General features: G+C 43.8%; 1 protein-coding gene across 15 annotated transcripts in view; it reads left to right on the top strand.

Moving 5' to 3' along the window:
* LOC106567251 (rap1 GTPase-activating protein 1) overlaps positions 1-18,289 on the top strand; it is a 125,667-nt gene that overhangs the window by 91,289 nt on the left and 16,089 nt on the right. For 12 of the 15 annotated variants that reach the window (XM_045693196.2, XM_045693199.2, XM_045693198.2 and 9 more), the window contains 15 exons: positions 1,370-1,472; positions 8,036-8,071; positions 9,388-9,435; positions 9,816-9,854; positions 10,018-10,209; positions 10,894-10,997; positions 11,643-11,721; positions 13,444-13,497; positions 13,618-13,701; positions 15,055-15,155; positions 15,453-15,582; positions 16,372-16,527; positions 16,649-16,720; positions 16,833-16,919; positions 18,216-18,289. The exon at positions 18,216-18,289 is cut by the window's right edge and continues 67 nt beyond it. In XM_045693196.2, coding sequence (XP_045549152.1) covers positions 8,054-8,071; positions 9,388-9,435; positions 9,816-9,854; positions 10,018-10,209; positions 10,894-10,997; positions 11,643-11,721; positions 13,444-13,497; positions 13,618-13,701; positions 15,055-15,155; positions 15,453-15,582; positions 16,372-16,527; positions 16,649-16,720; positions 16,833-16,919; positions 18,216-18,289 — 1,238 coding nt within the window. In that variant the 5' untranslated portion in view covers positions 1,370-1,472; positions 8,036-8,053. Of the gene's footprint in view, positions 1-1,369; positions 1,473-4,797; positions 5,269-8,035; positions 8,072-9,387; positions 9,436-9,815; positions 9,855-10,017; positions 10,210-10,893; positions 10,998-11,642; positions 11,722-13,443; positions 13,498-13,617; positions 13,702-15,054; positions 15,156-15,452; positions 15,583-16,371; positions 16,528-16,648; positions 16,721-16,832; positions 16,920-18,215 lie in introns of those variants that run through there. The other 3 variants (XM_045693190.2, XM_014136327.3, XM_014136325.3) reach the window with 2 other exon arrangements.

The following is an 18,289-nucleotide window of genomic DNA, read 5'->3' as shown; positions in this document are numbered from 1 at the left end:
ATAACCTGAACTTACTCACCTTATGTTCTGTCTGTCTGTCTGTCTGTCTGTCTGTCTGTCTGTCTGTCTGTCTGTCTGTCTGTCTGTCTGTCTGTCTGTCTGTCTGTCTGTCTGTCGACCAAAACGCAGCAGGAAAATGTATACTCATCTTCTTTTATTTAGGACAAAGAAGGAAAACCAAAACGTATACAAACACACCGACGATTAACAGTCCTGTAAGGCACGAAGCTATACACGGAAACAATCTCCCACAAAATCCCACGCCAAACACATACCTATTTATAGGACCTTCAATCAGAGGCAACGATAGACAGCTGCCTCCAACTGAAGGCCCCAACACCAATTAACTGAACATAGAAATACAAACGACTAGACTGAACATAGAACTAAACTAACAGAACAATAACCAAAACCCTGGACTAATAAATCAAATACCCCCCTACATACATAACCACCCTGAACCACATAAAACAAATACCCCCTGCCATGTCCTGACCAAACTATAAGAACAAATAACCCCTTTACTGGTCAGGACGTGTCTGTCTGTCTGTCTGTCTGTCTGTCTGTCTGTCTGTCTGTCTGTCTGTCTGTCTGTCTGTCTGTCTGTCTGTCTGTCTGTCTGTCTGTCTGTCTGTCTGTCTGTCTGTCTGTCTGTCTGTCTGTCTGTCTGTCTGGTCCTGTCCTGTCCTGTCCTGTCCTGTCCTGTCTATAGTCCCCTATGTAACCTGTGTCTCTGTAGTCCCTATTTGCTCTGCCTGTTCCTCTGAGCTCTTTCCTATGTTCACACTATCAACTGACTTCTGTATAGTCCTTCATTGACTCAGCAATATTCATCACTCATTGGGAGGGACATGTAACCGTAGAATACCAATTTCTTTATAGTAATCTTTTCTACAAGTTTAGATAGCTGGCCGCTAGACTAGCTGACCAATCTAAAATAAAATGCTGACATGGGCTAATTGAGTGACTGCTGATGCACAACCAAATTATTCTAACTCTCAACAATAAATCGAGACCCCGACTGATTTCCCCCAACCCCCCCGCCCAACATTTTTATTATTAAAAAAAAAAAAAATATTGGTCTGCGGGCTTACAAACGGGGCGGTTGCCCATCCCTACCGTACGCCATTGTGATGCTTCTCAGAATGGGCACCATGCAGCAGACAGTGTTTCCTAAATAGCTGTGTTGTATTGTGTTGTGTTGCCATTGTAAGTTCTGCTAATCGCTAACCCTAAAACACTGAGGTATCCAGTCACATTGTTTATTTGTCTTCTCTCCCCTCATGACCTCAGTGTGATATACTGTAAGGGACTTCGTCTGATCTCTCTGATGTTCATGTTTCTCTCTCTGTGTTTTCTGTGTTTCTAGGAAACAAGATGGGGGTGAACCCCAGATCTCAACCACACTAGATCCTCCGTTGTTACAGCCCCCGCTGTCCCCGCTCCCGTACACCGCTCCACCGTTCCTCAAGGTAGGAGGGGAAGGAGTGGATGGAGGGGTTTGGGTTTATGTGCTGTTAATGCTGGTCCTCAGCTCCCACCCCCAACATAACCTGAACTCACTTACCTTATGTACTCTGTGTGTCACTTTTCTTGTACTCACACTGTCTGTCTGTCTGTCTGTCTGTCTGTCTGTCTGTCTGTCTGTCTGTCTGTCTGTCTGTCTGTCTGTCTGTCTGTCTGTCTGTCTGTCTGTCTGTCTGTCTGTCTGTCTGTCTGTCTGTCTGTCTGTCTGTCTGTCTGTCTGTCTGTACTCACCCTGTCTGTCTCTGTCCTGTCTGTACTCACCCTGTCTGTCTCTGTCCTGTCTGTCTGTAGTCCCCTATGTAACCTGTGTCTTTGTAGTCCCTATTTGCTCTGCCTGTTCCTCTGAGCTCTTTCCTATGTTCACACTATCAACTGACTTCTGTATAGTCCTTCATTGACTCAGCAATATTCATCACTCATTGGGAGGGACATGTAACTGTAGAATGACTATTATTTGATAGTCTTTTCTTTGACTTGTGGAATTACAGTACGTGTTTGGCAGCTGTTATGATTACATTAGAATGATTCCATTAATATCCAAATTAAACAAACTCAGTCCTATTTCATAAATGTGAACAAAAGAGCGCCTGTCTGAATAATTGTCATTCCAAAGGTAAAATGTCCCTGTCCCAAAACTAGAATATGTCACTTATAAAGACTGGCTTGCCTTCTTACCTCACTAATGTACTATTCTGCTTATGGCTTACAGTTACCTAGCTCTAAATGAATTCACAATTCAAATTGTATCAATAGTCCTTTTCACGATACATGTCAGCAGCACACATTTCCCAATAATCCCATTTCAAAGAATCTCTTTTGACACGTGTTACATTTGAACCGAAAGGCTAACTAATCTTTCTTAGATATGTTGGGACGTATTAGATTGAAGGGAGTAGAGATTGGAAGATTAAGAGGATACAGTCTTGATGATATCAGTGTGGTTTAAGAGGGCCCTGTACACTTAGGAAGGAAGGATTTACACTTAGGTTAATCCTAAATTAATCCCACCCGTTGTCACGCCCTGACCATTGAGAGCCCTCGGGGTTCTCTATGGTGTTTTAGGTCAGGGCATGACTAGGGGGGGTTCTATGTATTCTATTTCTGTGTTGGTGTGTATGGTTCCCAATTGGAGGCAGCTGAATATCGTTGCCTCTAATTGGGGATCATACTTAGTGTGTCCCTTTTCCCACCTGCGTTGTGGGATATTGTTTAGAGTTAGTGCCTATGTGCGCTACGTATTGGCACGTTCGGTAAAGCATTGTTGTTGTTTTGTAAGTTTCACTTTAATAAATATGTGGAACTCTACTCACGCTCCGCTTATTTAAACAACGGTCGTGACACCCGTGAAGGATTGGACAGGGCTCGCCACCATGAAGTTCAAACCTTTACAGTCATCTGTAGTGTCACTGTGAGGAGATGATGTGGCATTGTTGAGAAATAGTAGATTGTGCTTATTGATAGTTGTTGGAATGAGCGGTACTATGGGCAGGGCTGGGGTCAATTTGAATTGAAGGCAGTCAATTTAGGAAGTGATTTAAGTTTTTTATTAAAAAAAAATTAACTTTTGAAATAAATAGCTTCTACTCGCCAGTTTATTCAGAAGTAATTGAAAATAGAGGCAGTTCTTTCCAATTTTGAATTGTTATTTAAGTTTACTTCCTGAATTGACTGGCTTCAATTCGAATTGACCCCAGCCTTGCTGTTGGGGTCAGAGCCCTCTGCATAGGCCAGTCATTCTTGTGCACACACACACACACACACACACACACACACACACACACACACACACACACACACACACACACACACACACACACACACACACACAGCATCAAGGTTGGTCACAGACTGCTTTGCATGCCACACGACTCCTACCAACTCTAATTGAATAAAATAAATATCCTTTTTATCCAACTGTAGAGATTAGATTAAATATGACCTGCAGCTTCCCCTTCTAAATATTTCCACTCTGGAATTACAATAAAACATGTTTGTTCTGATTTCATGAAGATACATTATATTTCACTTGACTTTGACGTGAGGTGATGAACAGGGAGAAACATGATATTGATAACATGATATTGGAGCAATCACATTTCAAAAGATGTAACCATTGTTGTCTATTCAGACCTGCTGCACTCAGTATCAATTGTCATTGTAACTAGTTGTTGACTAGGCTGCAGTCATGTTATTCAACAGGTTCTAATTGATCATATAAGTACAGTCATCTCTGCTTTCCATGACGTTTCACCCAGATAAACTGGGATGGCAATGTCTTCATGGTTCTTCATGGTTCTTCATGGTTCATTTACTGAATGTGCCCAGTAAATTATAAAAAGAGGATGCAAGTCATTATACAGTTCCAAGCTGTTATTCTTTATCTTAGAAATACTCATGGATAATGAAGCATAAACATTGTCTTTACATAGTTTAACAAAACATATATCAAGGAAATAAGAGGAGGACAAAGGAAATAGAGAGCGATCTATGTAGTCGACTGGACCCAGTAGACACACATGCCCAGATAGGAAATAGAGAGCTCTCTATATAGTGGACTGGACCCAGTAGACACACATGCCCAGATAGGAAATAGAGAGCTCTCTATATAGTGGACTGGACCCAGTAGACACACATGCCCAGATAGGAAATAGAGAGCGATCTATGTAGTGGACTGGACCCAGTAGACACACATGCCCAGATAGAGATACTCCTCCCCAAAATGTTAATGATGAGCTCAGCTCAGACAGAAAGTGGGTGTGTGGAGTAGCAGCTGCCAGACAGGTCTGGTAGAGAGAGGAGTTATTGTTCTTTATCCTAATGAGAGGCCTATTAGTCTTCTGTAATGAGAGGTCCCAGCTCTGACACCTGCACTAGGCCTACATACTGGGCAATGTGGCTGTTCAGACCTCCTCCTCTCTGGCTGGCTGGCTGGCTGGCTGTCTGGCTGATTCTGCTCATTCTCTGTTCTTTGTTTTCTCTTTCTTTCTGAAAAGTCTTTGAAATGATGAATAGCCAAAAAGGAATTGCATTGGAATTGAGACATTTGATTAAGTTCCAATGAAGTTATTCCTAGCTATATGACCCCAAAACATTGTCTCTATTGTTATAAAGTGGTGCTGTCTGTCCACAACTTCTCTATCTCCAGTGTTGGTAGGAGGGTGCTGCAGGGACTTGTCTGAGCAGTAGAGTACATCACAGCCTGAGGAGTTGGACCATGCTCTACCTCTGGCCATCTGCCAGACACTCAGAGAGAGAGAGAGGGCTGGGGGACAGGGACAGGCGGAGTAGGGTTGTGCTCATAGTGCACTTTCAGAATGCATTACCTCCTCCTCTACTTCCTAGACAGAGTGGCATAGAGAGAAAGATAGTGAGGATTGCTGACCAATTCTTTGGACACACGGACAGTCGGACACACACCTGATGACACTTGCTGTGTACACACAACTCCGTGACTCTCCTAGCTTGGCTGTAGTTGTTTGGGTAACTTCTACACTGTGGGTGAGGGGCTCTGCATTATTGCAGCGGAATACAGGCATGCCTGTGGGGCAGCAGGCCATGTGCTCTTCTAATACTGGACACTTGAACTTAACAGTTGAACTCACAAACCAGTGACCGTGATTTATTTTCTGCTGGAGGATTTTGTTTCATGGAAAATAGTCTACTTGAAAAATGTCTAAAAGTTGTCAGATCCATCTCAATGCTCCACTGGTGACAGTGGGACCGTGGAGGAAGCACAGCAAAGTAAGTACTCGGATAGACTAGTTACACCTCTGACAGAGAGCTCTCCTTTGATTGTCTGATAATTATTAGGACCAGAGTAAGAAGGGATCGTGACTCTTAGCAGTCATTACTCATTAGCTACCGTGTATGTCAGGGAAAGTGCCCATTCTCTCTGGCAAGCATGCTAAATTAGACAGGGAAGAAGACATTTATTTAGAGGTGAGCCTTGGGTTATTGTCAGTTCAAATTCAGGTCAGTGTTTTAGACTGATGATGGAAATAGTCAATACTACCCTGATTGTTGTATTTCCTTGTTCATTCAGTTGGAAAGGATAAATATGTGTGTATGTGGGCCTTTAAGAAAACTCCTATACTGTTGTGTTTCTGACAGCTAACAATTCTGTATGTCGCAGCAGCTGACAGTTCTGTATGTAGTAGCAGCTAACAGTTCTGTATGTAGTAGCAGCTAACAGTTCTGTATGTAGTAGCAGCTGTATGTAGTAGCAGCTAACAGTTCTGTATGTAGTAGCAGCTAACAGTTCTGTATGTAGTAGCAGCTAACAGTTCTGTATGTAGTAGCAGCTGACGGTTCTGTATGTAGTAGCAGCTGACGGTTCTGTATGTAGTAGCAGCTGACGGTTCTGTATGTAGTAGCAGCTGACGGTTCTGTATGTAGTAGCAGCTTGCAGTTCTGTTTGTAGTAGCAGCTGACAATTCTGTTTGTAGTAGCGGCTACATTTAGTATCAGCTAACAGTTCTGTATGTAGTAGCAGCTGACAGTTCTGTATGTAGTAGCAGCTAACAGTTTTGTATGTAGTAGCAGCTTGCAGTTCTGTATGTAGTAGCAGCTTGCAGTTCTGTTTGTAGTAGCAGGTGACGGTTCTGTTTGTAGTAGCAGATACATGTAGTATCAGCTAACAGTTCTGTATGTAGTAGCAGCTGACGGTTCTGTATGTAGTAGCAGCTGACGGTTCTGTATGTAGTAGCAGCTGACGGTTCTGTATGCAGTAGCAGCTGACGGTTCTGTCTGCAGTAGCAGCTGACGGTTCTGTATGCAGTAGCAGCTGACGGTTCTGTTTGTAGTAGCAGCTGACAGTTATGTTTGTAGTAGCAGCTGACAGTTATGTTTGTAGTAGCAGCTAACAGTTATGTATGTAGTAGCAGCTAACAGTTATGTTTGTAGTAGCAGCTAACAGTTATGTTTGTAGTAGCAGCTGACAGTTATGTTTGTAGTAGCAGCTGACAGTTATGTTTGTAGTAGCAGCTAACAGTTATGTTTGTAGTAGCAGCTAACAGTTATGTTTGTAGTAGCAGCTAACAGTTATGTATGTAGTAGCAGCTAACAGTTATGTTTGTAGTAGCAGCTAACAGTTATGTATGTAGTAGCAGCTAACAGTTATGTTTGTAGTAGCAGCTAACAGTTCTGTTTGTAGTATGTAGACCATAAGGACGTCATGTGCTTTCTAAACCATTCAGCTGGCCATACTGTTTTGTGAATGTCATTGTTTTCGACAGTGTGTTTTCCAGGCCAGTGATGTTTGTCTTTAGGGTTTGTACTAGTTTGTACTGTAGCAGACATTTGTTGTTTGCGTATAGTGGAGGACTTTACTCATACTCACTCTGAACACTCAGACCATGCAGTACTGTACACAAACGGTTTGGTCAGCCTTGAGGGAGTGTGCCTTTTGGCTGGACAGCTTCTTTTGACAAACAACACATTTGAGACTGGAATTATCATACTCTTTAGATACTGAGTAACAACCTTAATCAACGCTACAATTTAAAATAAATAAAATGCAACTTGTCCGAACTTCTCAGCATGCGAAATGGTGAAGGAATGTTGTCACATGGAGATACATTCATTGTTGTGGTTAATCAGTTGAAACATGGATGAGCGTGCTTTAGTTTGTAAAAACAGGTCAGTCAGTGTTGACTATGGACCAGGGAGGGGTGGATTAGTTCACACAGATGGAATCTGTCAAAAAGTCCAGTAAAAGTGTTGATAAGAAATGGAGGATGACTCAATTCCACTGGGACGTTATAGTCCTACATAACATGTGACTGTATCATAGAGTACACGGAAGATGCTGCATTTTCCAAACTGTAGTTTTCTTGATGTTGATGAATGGTGTACTGGCAACCTGCCCAGACTGATGCAGACCGACCGAGCGAGCATGATGCAGACCGACTCCTAACGTATAGCTTTACAACCCAACATGACAACATGACAGGCATGCTGTCTAAGAAGCTTTTTGTGTCAGACAATATACTGTACCTCTTGGCAATACAGTATATCTCAGACATACAGTAGAGTGTCATGTTCTTGTTGTTATTGTCATGGAACATTGTCTTAACTGGTGTCATCATCAGTGGGAGAAAGATGTGGCTTGGACTGACTCTCTCTGTGAGATAGGGTGAGTCTCTCCATTCAGGCTCACAGCCCAGGCCCTTTAATATACTGTATCAATTGATGAGTACCACGCTGGGGATTTTACGTGTGTTGCTCTCTGAGATGTAAACACCCTTTTAAAAGGAATATTCCAGTAAAAGAGGATTCTCACTTCTGAGGAAAATAAACTATTAGGCGAGTGTGTTTCAACATGGCCAGATATGTAATGCCGTGGAGAACTAATGCATAACAAATGAATTGTGTGACGGTGTTATGAAAGCATATGTTATAGTACAGAGTTCACACAGACAGTATTCAGACATTGGAACATGTCCCTCTCTAACACTGATAGAGCAACTATCATAGAGTTTAATTCATGTCCACTTTCTCCTCTCTCCAGACCCCAGATTTATTTGAAATGATTGAGAAGATGCAGGTAAGGTATATTGGATTTATTTTTGTTGCTTTTTAAAAAATCTAACCTAAACTTTCTAAGCAAGGCAGTGTCACTAACCAGTGAATTAGTATCTATGAGATGCTCTGTTGGCTTTGCATTTCAGTAACAATGGCTTGTCTTACCTCTGTAGTCAGGGTCAGCAGGGCTGGGTAAGACAGTGTTAGAGTAAAGATGTCTGGACAGACTATCTTATGATACTTCTACCCAGCCACCCGCGCTGCTAATTATCTTGCTTCAAAGAACACCCGATAACCCTCTGTCCTTTGGAAGCCATTACCATCCTCCCTACCCAAAATAGAGGAATATAGGTTAACATGACAGCCTTTGCGCTACTACAAGACAAGACCGTGTTTGATACACTACTAAAAATTGGGGAACAGGGTGTCCTTTTTACACTGTCTGAAAGTACATTTTTACTTTAACAGGTGACTTTATAGTACTTACTGTAACAGCATCAACATTAGTATATGATTTTCATCTTTCCCTATTTATGATGTTTTACTTCAGGATTATTATGAGAAAAGGAAACCAAATATGGACTTGAAGAAAAGGGGTTTTTATGCTGTATGTTGACATAGTTATGTGTAAAGGCATGTCTTTGAACAGAAGATAATCAGTTTGTTTGCCAAATGCTCCAGGAATCCCTCCTCTCCTCTATCTCAGACAGCATATCAAACAGACAGCAGCACCTATCAGCTCCATCATATCAGACAGACTCACAGCCCTCACATGGTCAGTCCTTTACCCACATGTCTGTAACCAGTATCTGTACACACTCATGGACTGAGGAACAAACACTCCACTCTTGTGTTTTAGGGGTATTCAGGCCCCATACTGTCCGTATGCCAAGTCTTTATAAGTGACACAGTCCCAAAGGTCTTATTACTGCATCCATGCCTTTGTCTTTCAGGTTAACTGGCTGCTCTTTTCACAGATTAATTAATTATATGCATCTCCCTACCTAGCTCTCTATCTCTCTCCAACTCCCCACTCTGCATCCCTTTGCTCTTTTGCCCACTTTCTGTATTACACACATGGATGGCTGTGTTACCTCTTAGTCTGTTGATAATATGATTAGTCCTCCCTGTACTTTGTTACTCCCTCTGGAACTGTGGATTCTAATGTAACTAATCTGTCAGATAAGATGTACGACACGGTTGTGAATCAGTAATAATGATGAACGTCTCTGGACCTCTGATGACCTGGGTTTGGACTATAACATCAGCTATCATATGTAACTAGCATTCTCTTCTTCTCTCTCTCTCTCGCTCTCTCTCTCTCTCTCTCTCTCTCAGGGCAAAAGAATGGAGGAGCAGCGATGCACCTTTCCTCCCCCACTCAAAGTATGCTGGCTCTCAAGACCTCTCTCACACTGACACACAGTACCTCCATTGTCTCACTGCTCCTCATATCTCTCTGTATCTGACTGTTGACAAGAGAAAAATGTTGTCCATGCTTACAGTCCACAGCACTCCAAATGCTCAAATCTAGCAGCCCTCCATATCTAATAATGTATAAACTAACCTGGTTATAAGGATATAATAAATGTTACAGAGTAATATAATCATCACATCCCCGCAGCCTCATTGTCTGGATCAAAGCTGATAGGCACTTTGGCTTGGATTTAATGGTCACACAGCATCACATCATTCAATTAGTAGTAGCACTGAAGCCTACTGAGACAAATGTCTTACTTGGTGTGTCTGTGTTGTTCTCTCTGCAGACTGAGGAGGACTACATTCCTTACCCCAGTGTCCATGAGGTATGTACAGACTCAACTTCAATGCAGTCATTTCACCAGTAACATGGATTTTGGGTATTTGTACTTCATGGTTGATATTTCAGAATTCATTAGAAATCACTGTCACACTGCTTGGGCAAAAAGCCCCCAACCTCTCTGTGCTCATCTCCATGTTGTGAACCAGGTGTTAGAGAGAAAGAGCGGGTTCCCCCTGATTCTGCTACCTCAGTTTGGGGGTTACTGGATCGAGGGGAACAACCATGAGCTGAGTGATAGTACTGACCCAGACCAGATCCAGCCTCTGTCCCCCACCACACGCAACAAGCTGGAGAGTAACTGCACCGCCAAGATCTACAGAAAGCACTTTCTGGGCAAGGTGAGCCTGAACACTGGGACTGTTGTGAAGGAGTTTTCATTTCAGCATTTCTGTACTTTGTCTCCTCCTTCATCCCCCCTGTCCTTCCAATCACTTCCAACTGCCCCTACAATAATATGACAAAAACAAGCATCGTGGCTGTAAATGAATGAAAAAGGCTATGTGGGTACAAAACATTTGTAAAGCACCTTTCATACAACGTATTGCAGCCCAAAGGGCATTCTGCTAGTATGGAGAGACCATAACTCATATAGGTAAGTGTTTTACAATGTCCCTTCCTATTCATTACAGTAATGAAAGTGAATGAGTGTTAGAACAATCCCACCTGGTAACCTAATAAGAGCAACTCATCGTGCCGGTTGACACTTCAGAGACTGGTGCTAATGAAGATGCATTAGGCTTTGCCACATGTTTTACACCAGCCAGAGTAATAGGAAACAAATCTAGTCTGCTCATAGAGGTGAGGAAAGATTCTGAATGGAATAGCAGCAGTTGCCTGGCACAGAAAGCCTACTGTTAATGAATGAACTAATTAAAAGTGTGTGTGTGTGTGTGTGTGTGTGTGTGTGTGTGTGTGTGTGTGTGTGTGTGTGTGTGTGTGTGTGTGTGAATCACGCCTGTGTGTGCAATTTGAGCGAGAAAAGGGTCTCTTCGGCTGACTGTGTGCTTGTGCTGCGTCACCAGGAGCACTTTAATTACTACTCAGTGGACGGAGCTCTGGGACATCTGGTGTTCTCCCTGAAGTACGACGAGATCGGAGACCAGGAACACCTTCGTCTCATGCTCAGGTAAAACAACCTTAGCCTCTCACCACCATCATCATCACCGCCGCCACCATCATCATCATCACCGCCACCGCCGCCACCATCATCATCACCACCACCACCACCATCATCATCACCATCATCACCACCGCCACCATCATCATCATCACCATCATCACCGCCGCCACCATCATCATCATCATCACATCCTTCTCTCTGCTGGCTCTCATCCCTCTCCCCTCCTTCCCTTCCATCCCCACGTTCTCCTTTATCAGGACACTGTGTGTACATACAGTACATACAGTACTAGACTGTAAACATACTGATTCTGTTTACAGAAGTCTGTATTTCTACAGCTGAGTACTGCACAGTTGTAGCTCTGCTGTAATCATTGGAAAGTAGCTCTAATTAGAATTTCCATTCACTTCCAGTGTTTATATAAGTCGTTCCCTGTTGTGGTGATAATCCCATTCTCCAACTGATAGTCTTATCATAGGAGTCATGAAGCCAGGGAGAGTGAAAACACCGCACTGTCATTTCCTCATCCGCATGATGTGACAGATGGACTATTTAGGTCAGTGAGTGGGTGGAGGGATACGGACGCAGGGACAGAAGTGTTGCATCACTATGATCGTCGTCAGAACATGTTGTTATGATTGTCATCACCAGGACCAAGCTGAAGACCTATCATGATGTGATCCCCATATCCTGTCTCACGGAGTTCCCTAATGTGGTGCAGATGGCCAAGGTGAGAACATGGTTAGGAACAGTTTATCAAAACATACAGTGGGGCAAAAAAGTATTTAGTCAGCCACCAATTGTGCAAGTTCTCCCACTTAAAAAGATGAGAGAGGCCTGTAATTTTCATCATAGGTACACGTCAACTATGACAGACAAAAGGAGGAAAAGAAATCCAGAAAATCACATTGTAGGATTTTTAATGAAATTATTTGCAAATTATGGTGGAAAATAAGTATTTGGTCACCTACAAACAAGCAAGATTTCTGGCTCTCACAGACCTGTAACTTCTTCTTTAAGAGGCTCCTCTGACCTCCACTCGTTACCTGTATTAATGGCACCTGTTTGAACTTGTTATCAGGATAAAAGACACCTGTCCACAACCTCAAACAGTCACACTCCAAACTCCACTATGGCCAAGACCAAAGAGCTGTCAAAGGACACCAGAAACAAAATTGTAGACCTGCACCAGGCTGGGAAGACTGAATCTGCAATAGGTAAGCAGCTTGGTTTGAAGAAATCAACTGTGGGAGCAATTATTAGGAAATGGAAGACATACAAGACCACTGATAATCTCCCTCGATCTGGGGCTCCACGCAAGATCTTACCCCGTGGGGTCAAAATGATCACAAGAACGGTGAGCAAAAATCCCAGAACCACACGGGGGGACCTAGTGAATGACCTGCAGAGAGCTGGGACCAAAGTAACAAAGCCTACCATCAGTAACACATTACGCCGCCAGGGACTCAAATCCTGCAGTGCCAGATGTGTCCCCCTGCTTAAGCCAGTACATGTCCAGGCCTGTCTGAAGTTTGCAAGAGAGCATTTGGATGATCCAGAAGAGGATTGGGAGAATGTCATCTGGTCAGATGAAACCAAAATAGAACGTTTTGGTAAAAACTCAACACGTCGTGTTTGGAGGACAAAGAATGCTGAGTTGTATCCAAAGAACACCATACCTACTGTGAAGCATGGGGGTGGAAACATCATGCTTTGGGGTTGTTTTTCTGCAAAGGGACCAGGACGACTGATCCGTGTAAAGGAAAGAATGAATGGGGCCATTTATCGTGAGATTTTAAGTGAAAACCTCCTTCCATCAGCAAGGGCATTGAAGATGAAACGTGGCTGGGTCTTTCAGCATGACAATGATCCCAAACACACCGCCCGGGCAACGAAGGAGTGGCTTCGTAAGAAGCATTTCAAGGTCCTGGAGTGGCCTAGCCAGTCTCCAGATCTCAACCCCATAGAAAATCTTTGGAGGGAGTTGAAAGTCCGTGTTGCCCGGCGACAGCCCCAAAACATCACTGCTCTAGAGGAGATCTGCATGGAGGAATGGGCCAAAATACCAGCAACAGTGTGTGAAAACCTTGTGAAGACTTACAGAAAACGTTTGGCCTGTGTCATTGCCAACAAAGGGTATATAACAAAGTATTGAGAAACTTTTGTTATTGACCAAATACTTATTTTCCACCATAATTTGCAAATAAATTCATTAAAAATCCTACAATGTGATTTTCTGGATTTTTTTTTCTAATTTTGTCTGTCATAATTGAAGTGTACCTATGATGAAAGTTACAGGCCTCTCTCATCTTTTTAAGTGGGAGAACTTGCACAATTGGTGGCTGACTAAATACTTTTTTCCCCACTGTATGTTCAAAAGTTGAAGTGTCATAATAGTATCATAATGACACTTGATGAAAGCATCCATGATTTCATGTCTTCTTTTTGACAGCTTGTCTGTGAAGAAGTGAATGTGGATCGCTTTTTTCCTGCCCTTTACCCAAAAGTAAGCCTTGTGTTTTGAAGTGTTCTACTTCTGAGATATTTAACAACAGAAATCTACCTTTTACATGGATAGTTAACATCTGATACTGACTATTCATTCAGATCTGTGATCTGTCAACAGGCTTCAAGACTCATCGCCACTTTTGATGAACATGTCATTAGCAACAACTTCAAGTTTGGAGTCATCTACCAGAAGTTTGGACAGGTCAGCCTTGATACATCAAGCCCAGTTAAAACTATTGGTAACACTAAATACAGAGCACATCAAATCATCATCAGGCCGAACTGACTGAGTCCTGACGTGAATTCATTAACATGAGTACCCTCTCTTGCAATTCTCATAAGAAAAATAATATGCTTAAAGGGTGATTAAGCAACATTTTGTGACTGTATCAACAGTGGACTAATTTAAAAAACATGTTTTTAGTGGAGTTTTCCTTTTAATGCTTATCCTCCTCCCCCATTACATTCATATAGTCTCTCTAAGCCTAAGTCAACTATATGTTTCTCTTCAGTATTCCTTCTCATTACAATCACAACACTATTGTTTACTGATAAGCTACTGGAGCCTCAATAGAGGGTCCTTGTATCTTTTCATGGAGCCTAGGGAGTGGAGCTCCACATCCTTGACCTTTAAACTCTAAAGGAGAGGACCACACTCAGCAGATATAGGCTCCATCTCACAGAGGCTCCAGGGGCCTCGATAACCATCTCCTCAGAACCCAGAGAGACATTAACATGCAGGAGAAACACTGGGGATTGAATACACATAGAAAAGCAAAGGAGAGCGGGAGGGTGGGAGGGAGAGAGGGCAAACAAACATGCACAAAGGTCTGAGAGGTCCCTCTCAACCTCACTCATAGATGTGTGCGCACACACAGAGCCACTCCAGTCACAGCACAAACAAACTCACTAGAGAGACAAAAGCACTCTCTCTCGTCCGTCAAAGTGAAGGGCCTCTCCTGTCTTCTCATCTCACAGTGCTGTGTAATTGACAGCCAGGAGTGATAAACTAACCCTCACCTCATGATCTTCGCATCCTCTATACGCTTATTGAAAGCTTGGTCTTCTTTCCTCCAGGCACCTTAGAGATCTAACCGTGTTAAATGAGAATGGTGTGATGTTATGATTGACCCTGCTCACTGTACTGTATGTTTGTAGTTATGCCCAATGCTAATCAGGCATTATGCTGATGGATGGTACTTCTGTCAGACGCCACTATAGATTTTCTAATGCAAGTGTTGTTGACAGTGTTTTGTCTTGATGTTTGTTGACGGGTCCTGAAGTATAGTTAGATTTTTATTCAGCTCCCTATTTTCTGTGTATTCTGGGATCAGGGACGAAAGTGTTATTGTTATTCTAGTTTTGTATTAGCCATAATAATGATGGTATTCACAGTACAGCAAATAACTTACATCTTCTCAAGTATGTCATCATCAGACCTTCATATATATGACATGACAATATGTTATGTAATCCTCATAGTGCTTTGCTCAATGGCAGTGTTTTTCTTCAAATTTATGACTGCCGTTAACCTCTACAAAATCCTTGTTTGCAGACATCAGAAGTAGAGTTGTTTGGAAACAGTGACGAAAGTCCTGCCTTTGTTGAATTCCTAGAGTTTCTGGGGGAGAAGGTCGAGCTGCATGACTTTAAAGGGTAAGAACTTGTTAATATACTCATTCCATATCAAACAACCAGGATCTTGTAGGTCCCGTGTGGCTCAGTTGGTAGAGCATGGTGTTTGCAACGCCAGGGTTGTGGGTTTGATTCCCACGGGGGACCAGTCCGGGGAAAAAATGTATGAAATGTATGCATTCACTACTGTAAGTCACTCTGGATAAGAGTGTCTGCTAAATGACTAAAATGTAAAAATGTAAATGTTGTATAGATATCCTGAACAGTGTATTGGAGAAAGAGGCAGGTTTCACTGAATGGTCCTATCTATCGGTCTAGGTTTCGTGGTGGGTTGGACGTGACCTACGGCCAGACAGGCTCTGAGTCCGTCTACCACAACTACCGGAACAAGGAGATCATGTTTCATGTGTCCACCAAGCTGCCTTATACCGAGGGGGACACACAACAGGTACTGTACCAGCCTCCCCTGCTCTACCTCTCCTGCTCTACCTCTCCTGCTCTACCTCCCCTGCTTTACCTCTCCTGCTTTACCTCTCCTGCTCTACCTGCTCTACCTCTCCTGCTCTACCTCCCCTGCTCTACCTCGCCTGCTCTACCTCTCCTGCTCTACCTGCTCTACCTCTCCTGCTCTACCTCTCCTGCTCTATACATTTGATACAGACTGTCATCATCACACTGATTTTCTGTCATGGATCACGTTTTACATGAGTCACTTTCTCAGTCTTCGCTCATCAGGGGAAGTGTCACAACTCAAACACAGACAGACACCTTATCCAGACTCATACACAAACAATGTCTTAAGCCTGTCTGGACAAACAAACACCGTAAGTTAACAGGAAGAACACACGCAGTGTGTAATCAGAGCCCCCAGCTGCAGTGGGAGCAATCCGATTGAAAGTAAAGCCAATCAGAGCTGTTGTCCAAGTTGATATGGTGGAGCAGCAACCTTTCCCGAGGTGTTTGTTTGTCCAGGCTCATCTGCTGTGAGAGAGAGGGACGGGCGGAGAGGGGAGAGCGAGTGAGAGAACAGACAGACAGACAGACAGACAGACAGACAGACAGACAGACAGACAGACAGACAGACAGACAGACAGACAGACAGACAGACAGACAGACAGACAGACAGACAGACAGACAGACAGACAGACAGACAGACAGACAGACAGACGCTGTTCTTGACCATTGCATGTGATATGAATGCAGAGTTTTTTAAACAAGTTGCTGTGTTGTGTTGCAGTTGCAAAGGAAGAGGCACATAGGGAACGACATCGTGGCCATAGTGTTCCAGGAGGAGAGTACACCCTTCGTACCAGATATGATCGCCTCCAACTTCCTCCATGCATACGTAGTGGTGCAGGTGGAGAACGCCTGTACTGACAATGTACTGTACAAGGTGCTGTATCCGTCCCTGATCTTCACTAATAAACACATAGACTGTCTCATGTCGCCCACCAAACTATCATACCACACACACATTATCACCATTCATGGCACATGTGATTGTCACCTGTTAGGTGTCAGTGACAGCGCGAGATGACGTACCATTCTTTGGACCTCCCCTGCCAGACCCGGCCGTCTTTAGAAAAGTGAGTTGGTCCAACTACAATCCCAACTCCGGTGAACTTCGCTCAGCTTCGGTGTTTTCTCCCTCCTCCATCATCTTGTCTGTCATTCAGTCCATTTCCTCTTTTATCCCAGGGTCCAGAATTCCAGGAGTTCCTCTTCACTAAGCTCATCAACGCTGAGTATGCCTGCTACAAAGCTGAGAAATTTGCCAAACTGGAGGTGAGTTATTCTCCTTCTCAGTCATGGTTTTCAATGTCAGCCAGTTTTATTTTGGCAGACAGTGTTTTCAGTGTTTCTCTGCCAAGGTATGACACCAGCCATTACTTATCATCTGTGAATGCTTTTCTGGGAATTTGTAACTTTAACTAGGTGTGTTTGTGTGTGTGTGTGTGTGTGTGTGTGTGTGTGTGTGTGTGTGTGTGTGTGTGTGTGTGTGTGTGTGTGTGTGTGTGTGTGTGTGTGTGCGTGGTTATGTGTGTGTGTGTGCGTGGTTATGTGTGTGTGTGTGTGTGTGTGCGTGGTTATGTGTGTGTGTGCGCGTGGTTATGTGTGTGCGCGGTTATGTGTGTGCGCGGTTATGTGTGTGCGTGGTTATGTGTGTGTGTGCGTGGTTATGTGTGTGTGCGTGGTTATGTGTGTGTGCGTGGTTATGTGTGTGTGCGTGGTTATGTGTGCGCATGGTTATGTGTGTGCGCGTGGTTATGTGTGTGTGCGTGGTTATGTGTGTGTGCGTGGTTATGTGTGCGCGTGGTTATGTGTGCGCGTGGTTATGTGTGTGCGTGGTTATGTGTGTGCGTGGTTATGTGTGTGTGCGTGCGTGGTTGTGTGTGTGTGTGTGTGCCTGCATGCGTGCGTGGTTATGTGTGTGTGTGTGTGTGCGTGCGTGCGTCGTTATGTGTGTGCGTGTGTGTGTGTGTGTGTGTGTGTGTGTGTGTGTGTGTGCGTGCGTGGTTATGTTTGTGTCTGTGCGTGCGTGCGTGCGTGCATGGTTATGTTTGTGTGTGTGTGTGTGGTTATGTTTGTGTGTGTGCGTGCGTGGTTATGTTTGTGTGTGTGCGTGCGTGCGTCGTTATGTTTGCGTGCGTGCGTGCGTGCGTCGCTATGTATGTGTGCGTGCGTGGTTATGTTTGTGTGTGTGCGTGCGTGCGTGGTTATGTGTGTGCGTGTGTGTGTGTGTGTGTGTGTGTGGTTATGTTTGTGTGTGTGTGTGTGTGGTTATGTTTGTGTGTGTGCGTGCGTGCGTGCGTGGTTATGTGTGTGTGTGTGCGTGTGTGTGTGTGTGTGGTTATGTTTGTGTGTGTGTGCGTGCGTGGTTATGTGTGTGCGTGTGTGTGTGTGGTTATGTTTGTGTGCGTGTGTGTGTGTGGTTATGTTTGTGTGTGTGTGTGTGTGGTTATGTGTGTGTGTGTGTGTGCGTGGTTATGTGTGTGTGTGTGTGTGTGGTTATGTGTGTGTGTGTGCGTGGTTATGTGTGTGTGTGTGCGTGCATGGTTATGTTTGTCTGTGTGTGATCAGGAGCGTACGCGGTCCGCCTTGCTGGAGACGCTGTATGAGGAGTTACACATCAACAGCCAGGCCATGATGGGTCT

The sequence above is a fragment of the Salmo salar genome, chromosome 13, assembly GCF_965601325.2.
Source record: "Salmo salar chromosome 13, fSalSal1, whole genome shotgun sequence".
NCBI lineage: Eukaryota > Metazoa > Chordata > Actinopteri > Salmoniformes > Salmonidae > Salmo > Salmo salar.
The sequence above is the reverse complement of the archived record's forward strand: the minus strand, read 5'-3'. Positions and strand labels throughout refer to the sequence as shown.